This window comes from Monodelphis domestica, chromosome 7 (assembly GCF_027887165.1).
Source record: "Monodelphis domestica isolate mMonDom1 chromosome 7, mMonDom1.pri, whole genome shotgun sequence".
Lineage (NCBI taxonomy): Eukaryota > Metazoa > Chordata > Mammalia > Didelphimorphia > Didelphidae > Monodelphis > Monodelphis domestica.
In genome coordinates, this window is record NC_077233.1 from 125,965,796 (window position 1) to 125,986,866 (window position 21,071).

The following is a 21,071-nucleotide window of genomic DNA, read 5'->3' on the forward strand; positions in this document are numbered from 1 at the left end:
ATAAGAACTAATTTAAATCTATCACTTTAACATATTTAAATCTTTAATTGCATTACTAAACGAATTCTAATATTAACATAGCTGCTTATTTTTTTAATTACTATAACAATGCCTAAAATCTAATCTCATTTTAGCCCCTTAAGGCATGCAAAAATTACAGAAATATGGATCATAGGCCTAAAATATATTGAATTGCAAAATATATGCTTAACAGCTAATTGAAATACTATACTTGCTAAAATAAGGACAAAGATAAAAACTATAGTTATCTGGACAATTTCTTTTCAAAGCTTAAACCCAAGTCATTATGCTGAACCTGGTAAATGATCAAGGACCTACCAAAGAAAAAGGTTTTTTTAATAATAGCTGTCCTTATAAAAAGATTGTGGGGAATTATCATTGAGAAAATAGAAAATGAAATTGCAAGCTAATATTTTTCTAAAACTGTAAAAAATCATTTTTAATCCAAAAACATAGCAGTAAGAACATTGAATGAAAAGAATAATAGGACATCTCCTTGGTCAAGATTCATTTTGATCTGAACCCCAACAAAAGCTGAAAAGATTGATGATGACAACATTGCTAAAAGCTTCTGCCAAAAGATGCTTATTAAGTTGAAGATAACTTAAAGTGGTTTATCTCTAAATGGAACCTATGAAAAAGCAAAGATTTGAAACCTAGAATCAAAATGCATTCAAAACGGGGAAGCTGGCGAGCTGAGTGGATTGAGAGTCAGGCCAAGAGGCAGGATCCTTGGTTCAAATCAGGACTCACACACTTCCTAGCTGTGTGACCCTGGGGAAGACACTTCACCCCCATTGCCTAGTCCTTACCACTCTTCTGCCTTGGAACCAATACATAATATTGACTCTAAGGCAGAAGGTAAGGGTTTAAAAACAAAAGGCATTCAGTGATCAATACCTACAGGACATAATCCAAAAATATGATGAAAAATAGCAGTTAAAAAGATAGCCTTCAAGAAACAGAAGTTATAATGACAGCAAATGAGAATCAAGTAAATATCACCAAAAATTATAGAATGGTTATTCCTTATGGATTTATATATGTAATCAATGTAGTTTGTGTAAAGAATAGATAGAAACTATGGAACACATTTTAAAATGGGCAATAAGGATTTTAATTTTAAAAAAAGAAAAAAGGGGGTTGGGGGGACCTGCAACAATAAATTTGGGTAGATGGGCCTACAATATTGGAAACGCATCTGTCCTCTGAGATCTACTATTTTGAGAAAAACCAATGTTGAAAATAACCAAATATGAGGGAGGAGAGGAGTGGAGTGGGGAGGGAGAGAGGAAGGAAGGGAATCTGGTCAGCAGGGAAAGAGTGTGGTAACATACCATCTTAGGACTTCTATCAAGTCTGAAAAACAATATAAGCAGTTACCAGGAAGCTTTATCAGAAGTAGAGTCCAAACAATAAATCTGGGGCTAATCAGGGACAACAGTCATCTTTCAGGAAAACCACTAACCAATTCAATATTGTCAGGGGCAATGGGGACCCCTTGAGAGATATGAGGGTCCTAGCAAAAAATGACTGAGGTTGGATTTACACATTAGAAGGATACTATTTTGCATGGAATGACAAACAAAAAAATCTCATTTGTATCCCATTCAAATCTCAAATTAACCTCAAATCAATCAATAAACTGTACCTGAAAAAATCCACTGTAATAGACTTAACTGTGGGCCACACAAGCCTAGATAGAACAAAGATTCAAAAACAAAACACACACACACACACACACACACACACACACACACACACACACACACACACACACAAACCTTAAGACCAAATTTTTTTAAATAGATGCCACCATAACAAATATCCATAAACTCCTAACAGAGTTTAAAAAAAATCTTTCAAAATATAGAAACCAAGCAGGGGGAAACCAAATTTTGTAGAAACAGTACATATAGAATCCTCAGCTTTATAGCTGGCAGTGAATTTAAGAGGTCAATGAATTCAACATTCAGAAAAATGAGACACAGGAATATTAGATGAATTGTTAAAGATTAAAAAAGGAGTGCAAGTAGAAGCTAGGATGTCCCAATTTTGAACCCAGAACTCTATCCACTCACTATATCATCATTCCTTTTGTCCTGTCTGCTACTATAATTGTGGAAAGGATGCTTAAAGTGAAAAATCCAAAGATGACATTTCATCCTAATACTGAACTTATTTTATGTATTATCCATTTATGCAACAATGTTTAGAATATTCATCAGTAAATAAGCATTTATTAAATACTCAACAATTAACAAGCAAAATGCTAAGCAATAGGTACTTCCCCACCCCCAAAAAGGTGGGGCACTATGTGGTATACATGTGTGCACTCCAAAAATACTGTCCCGGATCTTAAGAAACTCTAATTCTAATAGGAAAATTAAATAAAAGTAAATGAAAAGCAAACTCTAAAGGAAGGCATTAGCAGATGGAAGATCTAAGAAAAGCCTCTTGTAAGGTGAGACTGGAGCTAAGTGCCCCTGAAGGAAGTCAGAGAAGCCAGCAAGGAGAAATGAAGAGGAATAGAATTCTATGGAGAAGAGAATGACTAGAGAAAAGGCAAGGAGTGAAATGACAGAGTTCAATGTTTCAGGAAAGCCAAGTAGGCCATTACTGCTAGATTATAGAATATATGGAAAGGGGAAAGATGAAAGAAGATTGTGAGTTAACTAGTAACCACTGGATAAGGAGGTAACAAGGTAAGACCTACACTTTGGGGAAATTAATAGCTAAGTGGAAAATGGTCTGGAATAAGAAGAGACTTGAGGTGGGGAGATGTAATCAGATAATACTTCAATAGTTCAAGAGAGAGATGATGAGAGTCTGAAGCAAGGTGATGAGAAATTTTAGTTCAGGAGGGAGAACTAGATATTTAAATCCAAGAATTATCTTCATAGATATAATAATTGATTCCATGGGAGACAAGGAGATTAACAAGTAAGAAAACACATAAAGAAAAGAAAATGTAGTTCAGGATAAAACCTTAGGGAGTAAAGACTGTTAGTGAACACAAAATGGCTATAAAGATCTAGGAGAGAAGAATGAATAAGAATTTAGGACAAACAACAGGAAAAAAACAATATAATGAAAAAATATTAAAAGTCAAGAGGAAAGAGTAATCAACAAACCGGGTAAAACTGAAGAGAAATAAAGAAAAAAGAGAACTGAAAAAAGGCTATATGATATAACAATTAAGAGATCATTGGTAACTTTGGAGACAGCAGTTTTAGTTAAAAGATGAGATCAAAAGCATGATTGTAGAAGGGGTAAAATCAAATGAGAGGATGGGAAAGGGAGGTCGCTAGTGTAGAAAACTCAATAAAAAAATATGGCATAATAGTAAGAATAACAACATATACCATAAAAAAGTAATGATAATAACACACTAAGCAGACAATAAGGAATTATTAAGCACAAATTTTGTGGTAGGCACTCTGCTGAGTACAAGTGAAACAGACCTTGCCCATAAGGAACTTGTGTGTGTGTGTGTGTGTGTGTGTGTGTGTGTGTGTGTTGGGGGGGTTAGAGTTAACATGCAACATGCAAACAAATCTATAAAGAAAAGCATAACATTTAAACATTTATATTTAATATTTACTTTTTACTTAAGGAAATTTATTTATTTTTATTCCTTTATTTAAGGAAAAAATTACTAGAAGAAAGACACTACAAGTAAAATAAACTAAGAAACACTACCTAAAGAGGCCATTTTAGAACTTAAAAAGAAGCCAGAGAGATCTGGAGTCAAAGTGGAGCCATAGAGGAAATCCAGAGAGAATGCGCAGTGACATGAGATATCTTGGTCATGGCGTAGTCAAGGGAGCCAAGTATGACTATACTATACTGAGGAAAGCCAAATAGACCACTGCCATTAGATTATAGAATATATGGAAAGGGGAAGATAAAAGAAGACGTGAGTTAACAAGTAACCACGGTTAAGGTGTTAAATATTAAGGTGTTACGGTGTAAGAAGGCTGGAAAGGTAAGTCGAAGCAAAGTTTTAAAGGCCTTTAAATATCAAACAGAGCATTATTTTTTATGTTCTTGGAGGCAACAGAGAGCCAATGAAGTTTAGGGAGTGACTTGGTCACACCTGCACTTTAGGAAAATCACTTTAGTGGTTGAATGGAAAATGGATTAGAATGGGGAGAGACTTTAGGCAGGAAGATTGACAAACAGGTTATTGCAATAATCCAGGTCAAGAGGGCAAGTTCAAGAGACATTGCAAAAATAAAAATGGCAAGACTGGTCAATAGCTTAGACATAAGGGAGAAGAGACATTGAGGAATTCCCAAATAACTCCAAGATTATAAATCTGAGAGACTGGTACAATTTTGTCCACTACAATAACAGAGAAGGTAGGAAGAGTGCAGGATTTAGGGGAAAAGAGAAAAAATAAGTTCTAAGATGGACATATTGAATTGAAGATTTGAATATCCAGCTTGAGATAGCTGAAAGGCAGGTGGAAATGTGAGAATGGAGGTCAGCAAAGAGACTGAAGCAGATTTGTGAATTAGTTCCAAGAAAGTAATAAAACTAATGAGAACTGATTAGATCACCAAATGAAGTAGTACAGAGAGAGAAGATAAAAGGGTCTCAGACAAAACCTTTAAGGACACTAGATATAAAGGGCATGATCTGGAGGAGGATCTAGAAAAGGAAACAGAGATAGATAGAAAAAAAAATATTTCTGAAACTAAGGGAGAAAAAAGAGATCAATAATGTGAAAGGCTGCAGAGAGGTCAGGAAAAATAAAGGTTAAAAAGAGACCATTAGTTTAGTCACTTAACAGATCATTAGTCCAAATATCTATCAATTCTACTTAAGATGACTCCCACCTTTAGATATTTACTCCTAATTTATCAATTGAACTACAAAATAGCTAACTTCTGGACACACCTTTCCTAAGGCTTCCCATCAACATGAAATTCAAGATAATCAAAAGAGAGAATAGAACCTAAAGTATATGGAAAACACATAAGTCAGATATAGAGAAACAACCCCATTCCCCACTGTAGCTTGAAACAACCATTAAATATTCAAAGTGTATTCTTTTTAATCCCTTTATAAAACTATTTGTATTTAGTTTTTAATAGCATAAAAAGAGATAAATTTCTCAGTTTAGTACCAGAGAATAAAACATTGAGTTAATAATGAAAGTTTCAGGAAATATCTAATTTAATCAGGGTTAAGAAGAATTTTTGTCATTAGTTCAGAATCTAGCTTTTGGAAAATCAGGTAATTTAAAGATATTTTAAATATAAATAGGCCATATTCATACTTTTAAAAGGCTATACAGATATTAGTCACTTCTTTTCTAATATCTGCCAGGATGTTAAAAATCATAGGCTTTTTTTTCATTGTTTCCCTGGATATCCTTGATCCTTTGTTCTTCCAAATGAACTTTGTTATGGTTTTTTCTAGATCAGTAAAAAAAATTTTTTTGGAAGTTCCATGGGTATGGCACTAAATAGATGAGTTTGGGAAGGATGGTCATTTTTATTATATTGACTCGTCCTACCCATGAGCAGATAATGTTTTTCCAACTGTTCAAGTCTAGTTTTAGTTGTGTGGAAAGTGTTTTGTAGTTGTGTTCATAAAGTTCCTGTGTTTGTCTCGGGAGATAGATTCCTAAGTATTTTATTTTGTCTAAGGTGATTTTGAATGGGATTTCTCTTTCTAGTTCTTGCTGCTGAGCTGTGTTGGAAATATATAGAAATGCTGATGACTTATGTGGGTTTATTTTGTATCCTGCAACTTTTCTAAAGTTGTTGATTATTTCAATTAGCTTCTTGGTTGAATCTCTAGGATTCTTTAAGTAGACCATCATGCCATCCGCAAAGAGTGATAACTTGGTCTCCTCATTGCCAATTTTAATGCCTTCAATTTATTTTTCTTCTCTAATTGCTACTGCTAGTGTTTCTAGTACAATGTCAAATAGTAGAGGTGATGATGGGCATCCTTGTTTCACTCCTGATCTTAATGGGAATGGATTTAGTTTATCCCCATTGCAGATGATATTAGTTGATGGTTTTAGATATATACTGTTTATTATTTTTAGGAACGACCCTTCTATTCCTAGGCTTTCTTTAATAGGAATAGGTGTTGTATTTTATCAAAGGCTTTTTCTGCGTCTATTGAGATAATCATGTGATTTTTGTTGGTTTGCTTGTTGATGTGGTCAATTATGTGGATGGTTTTCCTAATATTGAACCAGCCCTGCATCCATGGTATAAATCCTACTTGATCATGGTGTATGACTCTTCTGATAACTTGCTGGAGTCTTTTTGCTAGTATCCTATTTAAGATTTTTGCATCTATATTCATTAGGAAGATTGGTCTATAATTTTCTTTCTCTGTTTTTGGCCTGCCTGGCTTTGAATTAGTACCATGTTTGTGTCATAAAAGGAATTTGGTAGAACTCCCTCTTTGCTTATTATGTCAAATAGTTTGTATAGTATTGGGGTTAATTGATCTTTGAATGTTTGATAGAATTCACTGGTGAATCCATCAGGCCCTGGGGATTTTTTCTTAGGAAGTTCTTTGATGGCCTGTTGGATTTCTTTTTCTGATATGGGATTATTTAAGAAATCAATTTCTTCTTCTGTTAGTCTAGGCAATTTATATTTTTGTAGATATTCATCCATATCACCTAGGTTGGTATATTTATTGCCATATAGTTGGGCAAAGTAGTTTTTAATGATTGCCTTAATTTCCTCTTCTTTGGAGGTGATGTCCCCCTTTTCATCCTTGATGCTGTTAATTTGCCTTTCTTCTTTCCTTTTTTTAATTAGATTGACGAGTACTTTGTCTATTTTGTCTGTTTTTTCAATGTACCAGCTTCTAGTCTTGTTTATTAGCTCAATAGTATTATCACTTTTGATTTTATTAATTTCTCCCTTAATTTTTAGGATCTCTTGCAGTCCCAGATCTCAAACCATATTATAAAGCAGCGGTCATCAAAACAATTTGGTACTGGCTAAGAGACAGAAAGGAGGATCAGTGGAATAGACTCAGGGTAAGTAACCTCAGCACGACAGTATATGACAAACCAAAAGATCCCAGCTTTTGGGACAAAAATCCACTATTTCATAAAAACTGCTGGGAAAATTGGAGGACAGTGTGGGAAAGATTAGGTTTAGATCAACACCTCACACCCTACACCAAGATAAATTCAAAATGGGTGAATGACTTGAATATAAAGAAGGAAACTATAAGAAAATTAGGCGAACACAGAATAGTATACATATCAGACCTTTGGGAAGGGAGAGGCTTTAAAACCAATCAAGACTTAGAAAGAGTCACAAAATGCAAAATAAATAATCTGGAATACATCAAATTAAAAAGTTTTTGTACAAGCAAAACCAATGTAATTAAAATCAGAAGGGAAGCAACAAATTGGGAAACAATCTCCATAAAAACCTCTGACAAAGGTTTAATTACTCAAATTTACAAAGAGCTACATCAATTGTACAAAAAATCAAGCCATTCTCCAATTGATAAATGGGCAAGGGACATGAACAGGCAGTTCTCAGTCAAAGAAATCAAAACTATTAATAAGCACATGAAAAAGTGTTCTACATCTCTTATAATCAGAGAGATGCAAATCAAAACAACCCTGAGGTATCACCTCACACCTAGCAGATTGGCTAATATGACAGCAAAGGAAGGTAGTGAATGCTGGAGAGGATGTGGCAAAGTAGGGACATTAATTCATTGCTGGTGGAGTTGTGAATTGATCCAGCCATTCTGGAGGGCAATTTGGAACTATGCACAAAGGGTGATAAAAGACTGTCTGCCCTTTGATCCAGCCATAGCACTGCTGGGTTTGTACCCCAAAGAGATAATAAGGAAAAAGACTCGTACAAGAATATTCATAGCTGCACTCTTTGTGGTGGCCAAAAATTGGAAAATGAGGGGATGCCCTTCAATTGGGGAATGGCTGAACAAATTGTGGTATATGTTGGTGATGGAATACTATTGTGCTAAAAGGAATAATAAAGCAGAGGAATTCTATGGAGACTGGAATGACCTCCAAGAAGTGATGCAGAAAGAAAGGAGCAGAACCAGGAAAATATTATACACAGAGACTGATACACTATGGTACAATCGAAGGTGATGGACTCCTCCATTAGTGTCAATGCAATGTCCCTGAACAATCTGCAGGGATCTAAAAAACACTATCCACAAGCAGAGGATAAAGTATGGGAGTAAAAACACCGAGGAAAAGCAACTGCTTGACTACAGGGGGAAAGGGGATACCACTGAGGAGAGACTCTAAATGAACACTCTAATGCAAATAACAACAACATGGAAATGGGTTCGAACCAAGAACACAAGTGATACCCAGTGGAATCGTGCGTCAGCTATGGGAGAGGTGGTGGGAACAGGATAGGAGGGAGGAAAAGAAAATGATCTTTGTTTCCAATGAATAATGTTTGGAAATGACCAAATAAAATAATATTTAAAGTGAAAAAAAAATCATAGGCTTTGTTTTGAGAGATATCCTACTATTCCTATAATGAGGCAAACTTATTCAGGACTACCTAAGTTCAAATTGAGGATCTGACACTCAAAGGCATATGGTCATAAACAAGTCATCTTAGCTCTCCAAGCTTCATTAACTTCATCTACAATAAAAATTAACCTCAGAGGCTTATTGTTGCTCCCACATTTTATATATATATACATACATACATATATATATATATATACACATACACACACATATATGTATGTATGTATATGTATTATATATATTATTGTAGCTAAAGTTACTGAATATAAATATAAATATATATATATATATGTATATATATTTTTCCCCCCCCACAAATCTCAAAATGCTGTTTGAACATTGGAAGGAAGAGAAAAAAAGGGGGGGGGGGGAGAAGAGGATGAGGAGTATTCTCTGTTCAAAATTTGAAGTAACTCATGATGTGCTTGTAACCTGACAATATATTGCTACATATTGTCCTACACAAAGGAATGTTTCAATATATTTATTACTAAGAAAACAGGAAATGTGGCAACATGGATAGAAGGCCAGACTAGATATATGTTAGATTGAGGACCCTGAATAAGTCATTTAAATTAGTGGCCTATGCAATTCACTTAGAAATTACCTATATCCACTGGTAAAGAAAGTTTCAATGCTAAACACTCATTAAAGTAATGAAATTAGGGATTCTACTCTGTCAATTGCACATGTTAAAAGCAGGCACCTACTATCTGCATTCCATTTTACATAACTCTTTAACCCACTTCCCCACCCCACCTACCTACCACCTATCCCTCACAGAGGTAGAAATGAAGTAACATTAGATCTCTAAAATGTCTAAAATGTCTCTGTTCCATTCATGCTTGGGTAGTAGATTAGCAGGAAAGCAGGAAAGATAGATTCAAGTCCTGCCCACAGGCTGTGAGAATTACGAGATTCCCATTACATCTCATTGCACTAGGGAATTCTCTAAGATTATAAGTTGTCTGAAATGTGCCAGACAGCTTTTTAAGAGGAAGTCAGCTCATATACGTGTTCCCAGGATCAATTAAATCATATCACAATGGGATAAAAACCCAGAATGTAGGTTATGTCTGATTTAACCTGCCATCCTTATTAGATACATATTCTCCTTAACTCAATAATATCTTCACTTCTATCTCCTAGCCTTGGAACAGTATTGTCACAAATTAGGCATTTAATAAATGTGTGATGGATTAGTTTGTTTTAAAATAGTGATATCAAGAAAAAATGGGGGAGAGGGGAAAAACCTCAATACCAAACATGAAACTAAATATGACTAGAAATAACAGCATTTTTGATGGTCAGTGATTGGCAGTATTTCTAAATATAAGTGTTGAGACATAAATCAAGTTACCTTCATTTTAAAAACCCTTATCATTTGTCAGTATCAATTCCAAGACAGAAAAACATTAAGGGTCAGGCAATTGGGATCAAGTGACCTGCCAGGGTCACACAGCTAGTAAGTGTCTCAGACCAGATTTGAAACCAGGTCAGCAAAACTCCAGGCTTGACACTGTAACCCCTGTGGTATATACCCAGCTGCCCCTCCATGTTATTACTTTGAATTAAGAAAAATAGATTTTATTTTTTACTCAAGAGTTATTTAACTACACAATATGAATGAAAAATTTTATAAAATACAGATTGTCCAATTTAACGGACTCTTTATTGACTTTAGAAGTTAAAAAGCCTTTTATCCTCAAAGAAAAGAACTTGCACATATAAAAAATTCTATTATTTAATAGTTTTGTATAATTTGCCACAAAGTCAAAGATCTCTCTACCCAAAATGTTCATCACCATGTAGACATCAAAACTCATTTAAGTAAAAAACTCACCTTCATCACTACCTGCCTGCTGCTTTACCAGAGTCATTGGTGATCTAGCTGGAGGCTTACTGAGTGGATGGCGCCAACTCTTAGAAGTTTTGGGTTCCCCTTCCGCCCTCCGATTACAGAACTAAAACAAGGAAAAACCAGGCAGAGTTGGAAGTTAGAGTTGAAATTAGCTACTATCATAACTGCCCAGTTGTCAATTATGCCAAGAAAACATTACAAATATCATTTCTTTTAAGAGATATACCTCCAATTGAGGACTATAAACTAGTATCTTGATTCTTTTTTTAAAAGAAAGAAACATGAAATAAAAACTTTCTCAGTAAGAAATTTTTACAGTAGCAATTTTACCAAGAAGATATTTGACTTTTCTTTGTTCTTCAAATATTTAATCAAGGATAGGTTAAGTTTGTCAGACCTGAAATACAATAGTAAGATCACAATTTCTCAAAGTTCTAATCAAAGCATAAAAATATGTACATTTAGAGTTTTGAATATTTTTTCAAATGAAATTAGACCCAAAAAACCGTGTGAAATACCTATTTCTCACTGAGTAAGAGACAATGTTGTGATATCTCTTCATCTTTATCCTGGGGATAAAAAATTTCTTGGAAACCTGTTTCCTATCCAAATATTTATACCTATGATGGCAAACCTGTGCCACACATGCCAGAAAAAAGATGTAGAGCCCTCTCTATGGACACACACGTCACCTGCCAGAATTCATTACTAGAAAGACAGAGGAACTTAGTCAAGCTGATCCCTTTTCCCCCTCTACCCCCATCTGAGGATATTTTTTCACTTCAACTGCCCCTCTGCCCAGCAGCCCAATGGGAACACTTTTTCCCTTGCAAATCTGCACAACACAAGGACTCTAAAAGGTTCACCACACTGATCTATACCATACTGAAATAGATAGGAAAACTAATTAATTAACAAGAACGAGAAATGAAATACATTTTCCAGAACCTTAGTTTTGTTTTACAGTATTTGGTGAAGAGGATAAAATATTTTCTGAGAGGTTTTATATTTGAGTTTTGACTTGAACTTAAAAAAAGATTACACTAAGATGAACTGCTGACTCCTTATTAGTTCTAGACAAGAAAGAAACAACTAAGGGGATTGGGGAAGAGATTTTACTTTTTGCTTTTCAATTTTCCCTTTCTGTTTTAGACTCAATACTGGTTTCAATGTTAAAAGGGAGGAAAGCAGTGAATCTCTTCTTTCCGAATAGAAAGGTTGTCATCAGGAAGGCACATAATACTTTATTTCCTTTCTTCTTCTGTCAAAAACATGGTATGGGGGAAAATAGCTATATGGGAGAATAATTTCATCAAATTTACCAAAAGTGAAAAAAGAGGACAGGAATAGAAATTATTCAAATAACCTAAAAAAAAGTGAAATAGCTTTTAAGTATAAATTAAAGCTCTCTAATAAAAATCTCAGAATAAAGGACAACAAAAATGATTAAAACTTAAAAATGAAATACCAAACTATATTTATATATTTACTTAAAAATTGTTCTAAAATAACTTCAAATATAATATCTGGAAAACATTTGACAATATTACCTATTTTAATGTAATTATATTTTTATAAAAATGAAAATTCAGTACTTCACTAGATGATGCAATTAACACTATTTCCGCCAAAGATGCAGATTACAACCTATCAAAACTCTTGATTATTAGTGACTTTTGCCCATTGCTTTGCATAAAACATGCCTAGACGACTGACCCAAAGCATTAAGGATGTCATCCTCTCGCTGGCATGGAAAACAACAGAATATAAAGGCTAAGATAGCCCTCACTCTTTTTCGGTAGCATTAATGTTCCACTCTTACATCTCTTACAGCATCCTTTACATTGATTCTCCTATACAATTCTTAGTTGGTAATGTATTTTACTCAAACTCACCACCCATTTCTTCAGATTATAGTTCAACATTAATTTTTAGGAGACTTATATTCTGTAAGTTAAAGACAGATAGCAAAAATGGAAAAATAGTGTTTAAAAAAATTCTTCTTTCACAAAAGAAAATTGGAGTCATTAAAAGCACTGAAAATTTTCCCTAAACCTGCCCAGCAGACTCTATTCTTCCATATGAAGTATGAAGCCATCTTCTCATAAATTCACAGGAATTACCCAAAATAAAAGTACTGATTAACCAAATCTATAGTGTACACATTAAAGAGAGTACTACAGTCTGAAAAATATGGATTCTTCATTCACTTGGTTTCCACAATGTGTACAGATTGTGTACATTCCAGCAATGATGATGAATATCTAATAAAATCTTTTACACGGGAACTTTTTAGTTTTTGTCTTTGTACCTTAGTGACTAGTAAAGTATCTGGAATATTAGATAAACTGTAGTCGAGGCATTGCCGTAAAGGCAGGAGACCTCTTCTTTTCCCTGCTTGGGCTGCATAGTCAAGGTCGTGGGTTGAACTGTGTACGACCTGCCCAGCTGCATGCTCAAGGTTGGAATAGTCAGCAGAGGGAGGTTTGATAAGGTTTGTGAGAAACTGCAAGGTAGGAATAGTCAGCAGAGGGAGGATTGATAATGGCTGTGAGAAACTGTGAGAGACTGTGGGAAACTTGTTTCTCTGCCCTTGTTTGGAATCCTCTCAGTTCCTCCTTGTGACTGGCAGGTAACGTCATGAATTCCTATGAATCTGCCCAATTATTGGTTCCTGCTGTTGCTGGGCGGTAACATCATATCTTCCTGTGGGTCTTAACCTATATATGCTTTGTCTGAATCCAATAAACTTTGTCGCTATGCATTTCATATAGTGTCCATTCATTACTCTTCATTTCGTTACCCCAAGTAAGGTTACACAGGGCTGGTTGACTCTGGAGATGAACCTTACAAAAATGGCGCACAAACAGGGACATATGTCGTCGTAACCCCGATTCCTTTGCTGGTCATAGGATGACGAAGAGTTAACGGCCTCTGCCGTGAGACTGCAGCTCAGGTGGGCAAGGGATCGAACAGAGAAAAAGATTGCTGCATTGGCGGGCCTCCTCTGTTCCCCAACTTTGTCTCTCTCTCTTTCTTTCGCTTTTTAGTTTATCTTTTAGCAGTAATGGGTAATTCTATTCCTGTCTTTTTAAAGGACAAAGATCGGCAAATAGTTCCAAGATCTCCTAGGAACAGGTTAACTCCCCTGTTAATACTCAAGGGAGGCTTGGGAAGGATAGGTTGTGTCTCTCGAGAAGAGTTTTAAATCTGGTGTTCTGCTTACTATAAACGTTCATTATCCCTCTTTGATAATGTTCCAATCTTTCTTTCTTGCGACTTCTCGGACAGCTCTAAGCTGTCCCCCGATAGTTCTAAACTGTGATTGTGGTATAGATAAAAAGAGCACTTAATTAAAGTTACATAATACTTGGGTTCAGAATCTGGCCAAACGATTTACTAGATGTGAGGCTTTTAGTAATACCCTCTATATTCCTTATTTATTAAATGAGATGTTTTTGACTGATTTCTAAGATGATTTTGAGTTTCCACACCTATGATTCCAATGCATTACACTGTCAATTCACAAACATTCTTATTTAAAAAGAAATATTTTTTAAAGCTTAAGTACTTAGAGAATTTACAAGTTGAGAAGGAATCGAAAAGTGTACCTAAGCTGACTCAGAGGCATGCAATAGTTACGAATTGCCAGAATTAATGAATAACTATTCCCTCAATTCAACTTACTGCCCTCTCTCATGACTTCTACATTTCATCTGATAACTTCATCAGAAACAAACATCTAGGGCAGTAAACCCAGAAATACTATTATAAAATGAGAAATATTAAATAATAAATAATTCTGGCAGGAGGAAAAAAGTAAACCCTTTAGAGAGCATGAAATGAAGACCACATTATTCTAGGACCTTAGGGATTGCAGGGCACTTTCCCCACAAAATCCCTATGAGGGAAGTGCAAGTACAGTAATTCTAATGCCACAACAGCAGGAGCAGAAATATAAAGATATTAAGAGTCTGGCCTAACGTCACAGATAGAAAGTACTATAACAATAGAAAGACAAGTAACAATAAATCTGAGTTTCCTCCTCATAAAAATGATAAATGGTCAAGGGACATAAATAGGCAATTTCCAGATAAAGAAATCAAAACTATGAATAAGCACATGAAAAAGTGTTCTAAATCTCTTATAAATCAGAGAAATAAAAATCAAAACAACTCTCAGGTACCACCACACACCTAAAACACTGACTAATATGGCAGCAAAGTAATAAATGTTGGATTTGATGTCGCAAACTTGGGACACTAATGCATTGCTGATGGAGTCATGAACTGATCCAACCAGTATGAAAGACAATTTGGAACTATGCCCAAAAGGGCGCTAAAAGACTGTCTGCCCTTTGAACCAGGCATACCACAGCTGGGTTTGTACCCCAAAGAGATAATAAGGGAAAAGATTTGTACAAGAATATTCATAGCTGTGCTCTTTGTGGTGGCAAAAAATTGGAAAATGAGGGGATGCCCTTCAATTGTGGAATGGCTGAACAAATTGTGGTATATGTTGGTGATGGAATATTATTGTGCTCAAAGGAATAATAATCTGGAATTCTACGTGAATTGGAATGACCTCCAGAAACTGATGCAGAGTGAAAGGAGCGGAACCAGGAGAACATTTTACATAGAGACTGATACACTGTGGCACAGTCAAATATAATAGACTACTCTACTAGCAATAATGCAATAATCTAAGACATTTCTGAGGGACTTATGAGAAAGAATGCTATCAACATCCAGAAAAAGAACTGTGGGAGTAGAAACACAGAAGAAAAGCAACTGCTTGATCACATGGGTTGAGGGAAATATGAATCAGGATGTAGTCTCTAAACAATCACGCTAGTCCAAGCACTAATAACATGGAAATAGGTCTTGATCAATGATACATGTAAAACCCAGTGAAATTACTCATTGGCTACAAGAGGTGGGTGGGAGGAGAGGAGAGAAAGAACATGATTCATGTAACCATGGAAAAATATTCTAAATTAAATAAACTTTTTTTTTTAAATGAGAACTTTGCACTTTTATAAAATGAAAAATAACTTGTTAGTAGTACCAACAACAATGGGTTGCTTTACCTAGAGGCCAAATTGAAAATAAGGGCTGCATACACTGAGAGCAGAGCAAGAGTTGAATTGACAGTACAGTTTTTTAACTTAAAATATTCTCAGTCTTATCCTTTTGTGGAAAGTGTTCAAGGGACAAATGCCTAACAAAATATACAAAATGCACTGGATAGATATTTGGTATTAAAAATAAAATTAAGAAAAAATTTATAAAATAAAATGATCAAAATTAGAATATATTTCTAATTTTGTGAGCACAAATCAGTGCTAATCCGAACAATATATTGATGGAAATATAATTAATATCCTCTGAAACTGCAAATGGAAAATCCCATTATTTGAAAACCAGAAAAATATATTTGACAAAAATGGACTTCATAATATTTCTGTATCTCACTAGATTATAAATAAAAGTAAATGCAGAGATTTTCCACGTACACTTGGAATTTTGAAGTCATTTCGTTCTCCCTTAGTTTTAGCTGGGATTTCTCCAGGTTCTAGGACACTCTCACTGCTTTCAAGATCACTGTCATCTTCCTCTGTGGAAATACTACTATTTTCTTCTTTTTCCAGAATCTCAGCTTCAGAAGAGACAGAATCACATGACTTAGGTCTTGAAACACAATCACTCTCAGACTTTAAATTGTCTTCTATTATACATTCAGCAGCAAGAGGCATAGAGGCAGAAGATTCCATGAGATCAGAAGAAGGAATACTACTATCCACTTTGTCTTTCTCACATTTTATTTCCTGCTCTATAGAATCAGAGTGGAAAGATGTGCTGACGCCATTGCTTCCTGGAGATAAAGAAAACATGGAGTATTAATAAAGTTTATATTACATTATTATCACATAGCATTATTATTCTTTTACCAAATTAATATCAATTTAATAAATGGTCTCAGTTTATTAATATCAATGATTGCAGTAAAAATACTTGTTAAAAGATAGATGAAAAGATGGAAAAATTAGTTTTTATCCAATGAGAAATTAAAGAAATAGCACGATATTCTAACACTATTGCACTTTTATCGTTAAATTATAAAATGTGCTTTAAGTTAAAAATGAAGAAAATGTACTTAAGGGTTTTCATAAAAGTCATTAAGAAATCTAAAATCAATAGTGATGATATTAATTTTTGTGGATTGATTTTGTCCCCAATAAAGAAGTCCTCAATCTTTACAGGTTTGAGTAGGCAAGAAATCTACACATCTAAGATAAATAAAATACTTTCATCATTTGTCTTTAATGTTGATAAAAGATGTTAGGATCTGAAAAGAGAGGGGAATAATAAATTAATATTATATTTAAAAAAATAGTATGGCATATGAGGTTCTGATAGATGTTGGATCTTCAAAGCTGTCCCAGTAACAATTTATAATTTTACACATTAATAGGACATAGAGACCCATAGCCAAATTTTTTCCCCAATCACATACCTGAAGAACTAACAAAAAACTACTCAGCATAGAAGATGGAAACAGAACAAGAAGGATAAAGGCACAAGGTTGCAAAGTCAATCAATTCTGACAGAGTAATAAAAACATTTGCTTCTGATATGGGCATAACTTAGATAATAGTGGTTCAGGTCATCCAATATTAGTTCTTCAGTAATTAAAAAAATCACAAATTGTTTAAAATGTTATATTCCAAATAATGATTTCTTCTTTTTAAATAAATAGTTCTCTAAGAGGAGATTGGGCCTGTTAATAAGCAGGTTTAAAAAAAATAAAAGAGGGCTCTCATGCCCTGATAAGTGATTAAAGCCTAAAAAATATTATTCTTAAATGGGGAATACAGGCTCTGATATATGCCAGAAAAATAACTATCACTGGCTAAACCTCAATACTTTTTAAATGAAGATACATAGACTATCTAACTCACAAGGTGGGAAGGGGAAAAAAAAACACTTTACACCCCGTAAAGTTCCATAAGACAATAATTATATGTAATGATAATTATGTTAAAGGGAAAGTAAGGAAAAAACTGAGTTTTGTGGGGTTGATTGTACTAGCAATTTGCAATTACCAAAACTACATGAAATTAAGGTTAGCATTTGCCTATATTCTTTAATTATGTTCAGAATGAAATTTAATGAATTACAAAATTTGGACAAAGAAAAAGAATGTATCTCTATTAAAAGACAATTATAAAAAAGAAGACCAATATTTTCCCAACAGCTAAAGAAGGTTGTCTACAGGGAAACCAAATAATTCTAAGTACGTGGATAATATAATCTGCTTTAAAAAAGAATTTGTGTAATTTGTTACACTTTATTTTTCATTTAAGCCTTATCAGAAAAATGTGGACTACAAGATGTGGTATAGACTGGCTATAAAAACTCAGAAAAGTTCTCTATTAAGGAACAAAAGATTGGGATGTAGTAGTAGTAGTAGTAGTCTCTCGGTAACCGAGGACGATTGTCTTTGTGCTTTTTCATCTATGATAAATGAGTGTGCACAAAGACACTTGTGTGTGAAAGAGATTTAAGTGGAAAAGTCGATGCACAGAGACAGTCCCACTCTCTCAGCGTTGGAAGCCTGGGTCCACTGGCACGAAAAGTCGTTACACCTGGAGACTTCATCAGCTGATTGGGATGTATATATAAGACAAATGCAAACCAATAAAATCACAGATTTTTAAAAATAATTTACATTTCAAATTCTATTCCATTGTATTCATAAGAAAATCTGTGTATAAGCCTTTTCTTGTTAAATAATCAGCCAAAATATCTCCCTAAAAATATAAATAATATCGTAATAAAATATGGAAGCAATAAAAACTGAGATTAATAAATTGAAAGAAGTGTGAAATAATAAAGCATCATTCCTAATTTTGCTCCCAATTTTATTTTTTGAAGTTCACTATTCTCTTAAGTATAGATTTCATTTCCCATGTATGTTTATAAAGTATCTCCTAAAACTTCAAATTTGAGTTTATTATATATTCTATTTACAATACTACAATATCTATCTGTTCATCCATAGAATGATGGAATTAAATAATCAACAGTTTTTAAGTTGTAAGTAAAATACAGTCTTAATCTCACCTGAGACTTTAACATTATCTGATAAACTCTGATCAACCTGCATTCCTTTAATGGTGGTCTCTTCCCCAGAAGATATTCCAGTGTTCACCAACCCTTTTTTTTCTACTGGCTTTTCATTGACCTTGAAATCATCTGTAGTTGATTCAGTGGCTACAACTTCTGCACCAATTACCATAGCTGATATTTTTTCATCCTCTGGAGTTTTAAGTTTTTTAGATCGAGATCTTGTGTGCTGGAGGCTGTTATAAGAGATATTGCTGTCAAAGCAGAATGGGGCTGTGGTGGATAAGATAAAATGTCTACCAATTTAAATATCACTTTCAACTACTTAAAGTACCAAAAAGAAAAAAAAATCTGAATTTTTTTCCATTTTTTGTGCTGATAAGAGTATGCAGTTTATTAAGTGAGAGATCAAGTAACTGATTAGGTTCCCCCTTTAATTTTCTTATTAAAAAGATAGGAAATAATAAAGCTAAAGCAACCTCCAGTGACTTATTAACCAGTATCAAAATTCATCATTAGAATAAGAGCTACAGGCAAATTCTAAATCAACATATATTTCTAAAATGCCTATATGGAAGAGGTAAGTAAAAGAACTGGACCTTGAAGTATTCTAAAAGAAAGACATAACCCAATCTCCAGCTTGAAAAAATTAACAGTCTTTGTCTCAGTGTGGAGATGATCATGTAAATTCTACTCTCATGTACAGAGAATGAAGCACAAAGTAATAACAAAAAGACATAATATCAGAGACTCTTGTAGGCCCATATATATATATATATATATATATATAAACTATACTTGCATGATTTCTGCCAAGGTAGAAAAAAATGTCAGAGGACTAAGCTCTAAAGCACCCTGACAACCACTTACTAGAAAGGAAATGAAAGGAAAGAGGAAGAAAGAAGAGGAGAGAAAGGGAAGGCAAGTCTCAATATGAGCATTGAGGCAGTTTCTCTGCTCAGATTTCTGAGATGGATATAAGCCCACCTAAAAAACAGAAAATTTGTCCATAGCAGCGATTTTGGAAATGTCTAAAAGTTCATGGAGAATTCTGAGTACTATTCTCTAAAGTGCATGGCCAAACTTGTTTTACTCCCAAGAAAGTCCAGATGTTTTATTCCCAAGAAAGTTCACAATGTCCTCATGAATCTCCATACAAAAAACCACTAAGCATTTTCTTAAGGACTTAAAAAAAAAACTACTCATTCAAAAATAAATTTCACAATGTGGTCCAAAACATAAATACTAAGACTCAAAATACACAACTTGATAATAATGTAAATTTTATGACACATAATTCACTTAAAGCTTCAAATAACTTCATTTCATGTCTCTTTGTGCTGAGATAGAGGAGTGGGTAGAACCTCTGACTCCTTAACCCTCTATTAAAAATACCTAAAGAAAGCATAAATTACCAGTATAAAAGACCCTGGGTAACTCAAACGGTAGTTCTGAAGATCATGACAATCCTCAAATAAGAATTCAACCCACTATAGCTACTTTCAGTGTATAGTTTGTAAAGCTACTGAGCCTATTTATATCCAATTCTAATTACTGAATGGCCTCAGACATTTTGGGCTCTAATTCCCAGAGATTTGGGGAAACACTACAGTTTAAGAAAAAACCATTGCCAAAAAAATCACCAGAAATATGAAGGCTATGCAGGGTTCAACCTCCTTTACAATGCAGTTTTCTCATTACAATGAGTAATTTTTTTCCAAAGTTAATAATTTTGTCAATTGTAAGAGGGAAGGAATAAGTCCATCAGTACCTTGGTAGTCTAGGCTGCAAATTGGGATGAAATGAGATTTGCGTACACAAAAATATTTTTATTGTTGTTTTATCAACACTCTATAGAAAAAACTGCTATCTAGCTATAACAAAAGAAGAAATCTATTGGGTAAAAAGATGGATTGAAATGGTGATGAACAATAGTGCCCTAGAAACAAATGCCTTAAATAGAACTGACTAAATGTGAGAATAATATTCTCTGCACTGTGTGTACCACTTAAAAAAGGTAATTTGAAAATAATATACCATTTATATTTATTACAATCATTAAGAATTAAAAATTATTTGTCAAATTTTCATTCAAATATGAACAAAGGTGAAATTTTTTTAAAAATGGAACAAACATTGAGAAAGGAATTTTAAATGAAGTGTTGTTTTCTGCAAGACAAAAATTAATAAATAGGTGGGAGGAAAATAATTACCTTCTGGATGGCTTTCTAATTTTCTTCCTTTGCATCCACAATTTTACTTCTGGTGTCGATTCTGGAGTGGGCTGTGTGTGATCGATGGTATATATATCCTTGCCTTGTTTCCAAAGATGATACCTGTCTGGCTGAAATTTCTTCACAAAAATATCCATTGAAATTTTCACCATATCTTTCCTGCAGGTGCACTTTAAGACAAAATACAAGACAAATGATATTCGAAAATTCTAAAGCATTTCTGAAATTAAATAAAGGTTAACTTTTCAGAAATAACTAAAACATACCAAATAATTATTTAGTGACTACATAACTACTCATAA

At 34.0% G+C, this 21,071-nt stretch overlaps 1 protein-coding gene across 14 annotated transcripts in view; it reads right to left on the bottom strand.

Annotated features, from left to right (window-relative positions):
* The window catches only part of KDM4C (lysine demethylase 4C), a 469,399-nt gene that overhangs the window by 244,749 nt on the left and 203,579 nt on the right, over window positions 1-21,071 (bottom strand). For all 14 annotated transcript variants that reach the window (XR_001623634.2, XM_016424248.2, XM_007499560.3 and 11 more), the window contains 4 exons: window positions 20,749-20,939; window positions 18,533-18,771; window positions 15,922-16,280; window positions 10,389-10,509 (listed from right to left, as the gene is read on the bottom strand). Coding sequence is in view for 13 of the 14 variants with exons in the window: in XM_016424248.2 (XP_016279734.1) it covers window positions 10,389-10,509; window positions 15,922-16,280; window positions 18,533-18,771; window positions 20,749-20,939 (910 nt within the window). In the remaining variant the exon portion in view is untranslated. The remainder of the gene's footprint in view (window positions 1-10,388; window positions 10,510-15,921; window positions 16,281-18,532; window positions 18,772-20,748; window positions 20,940-21,071) is intronic.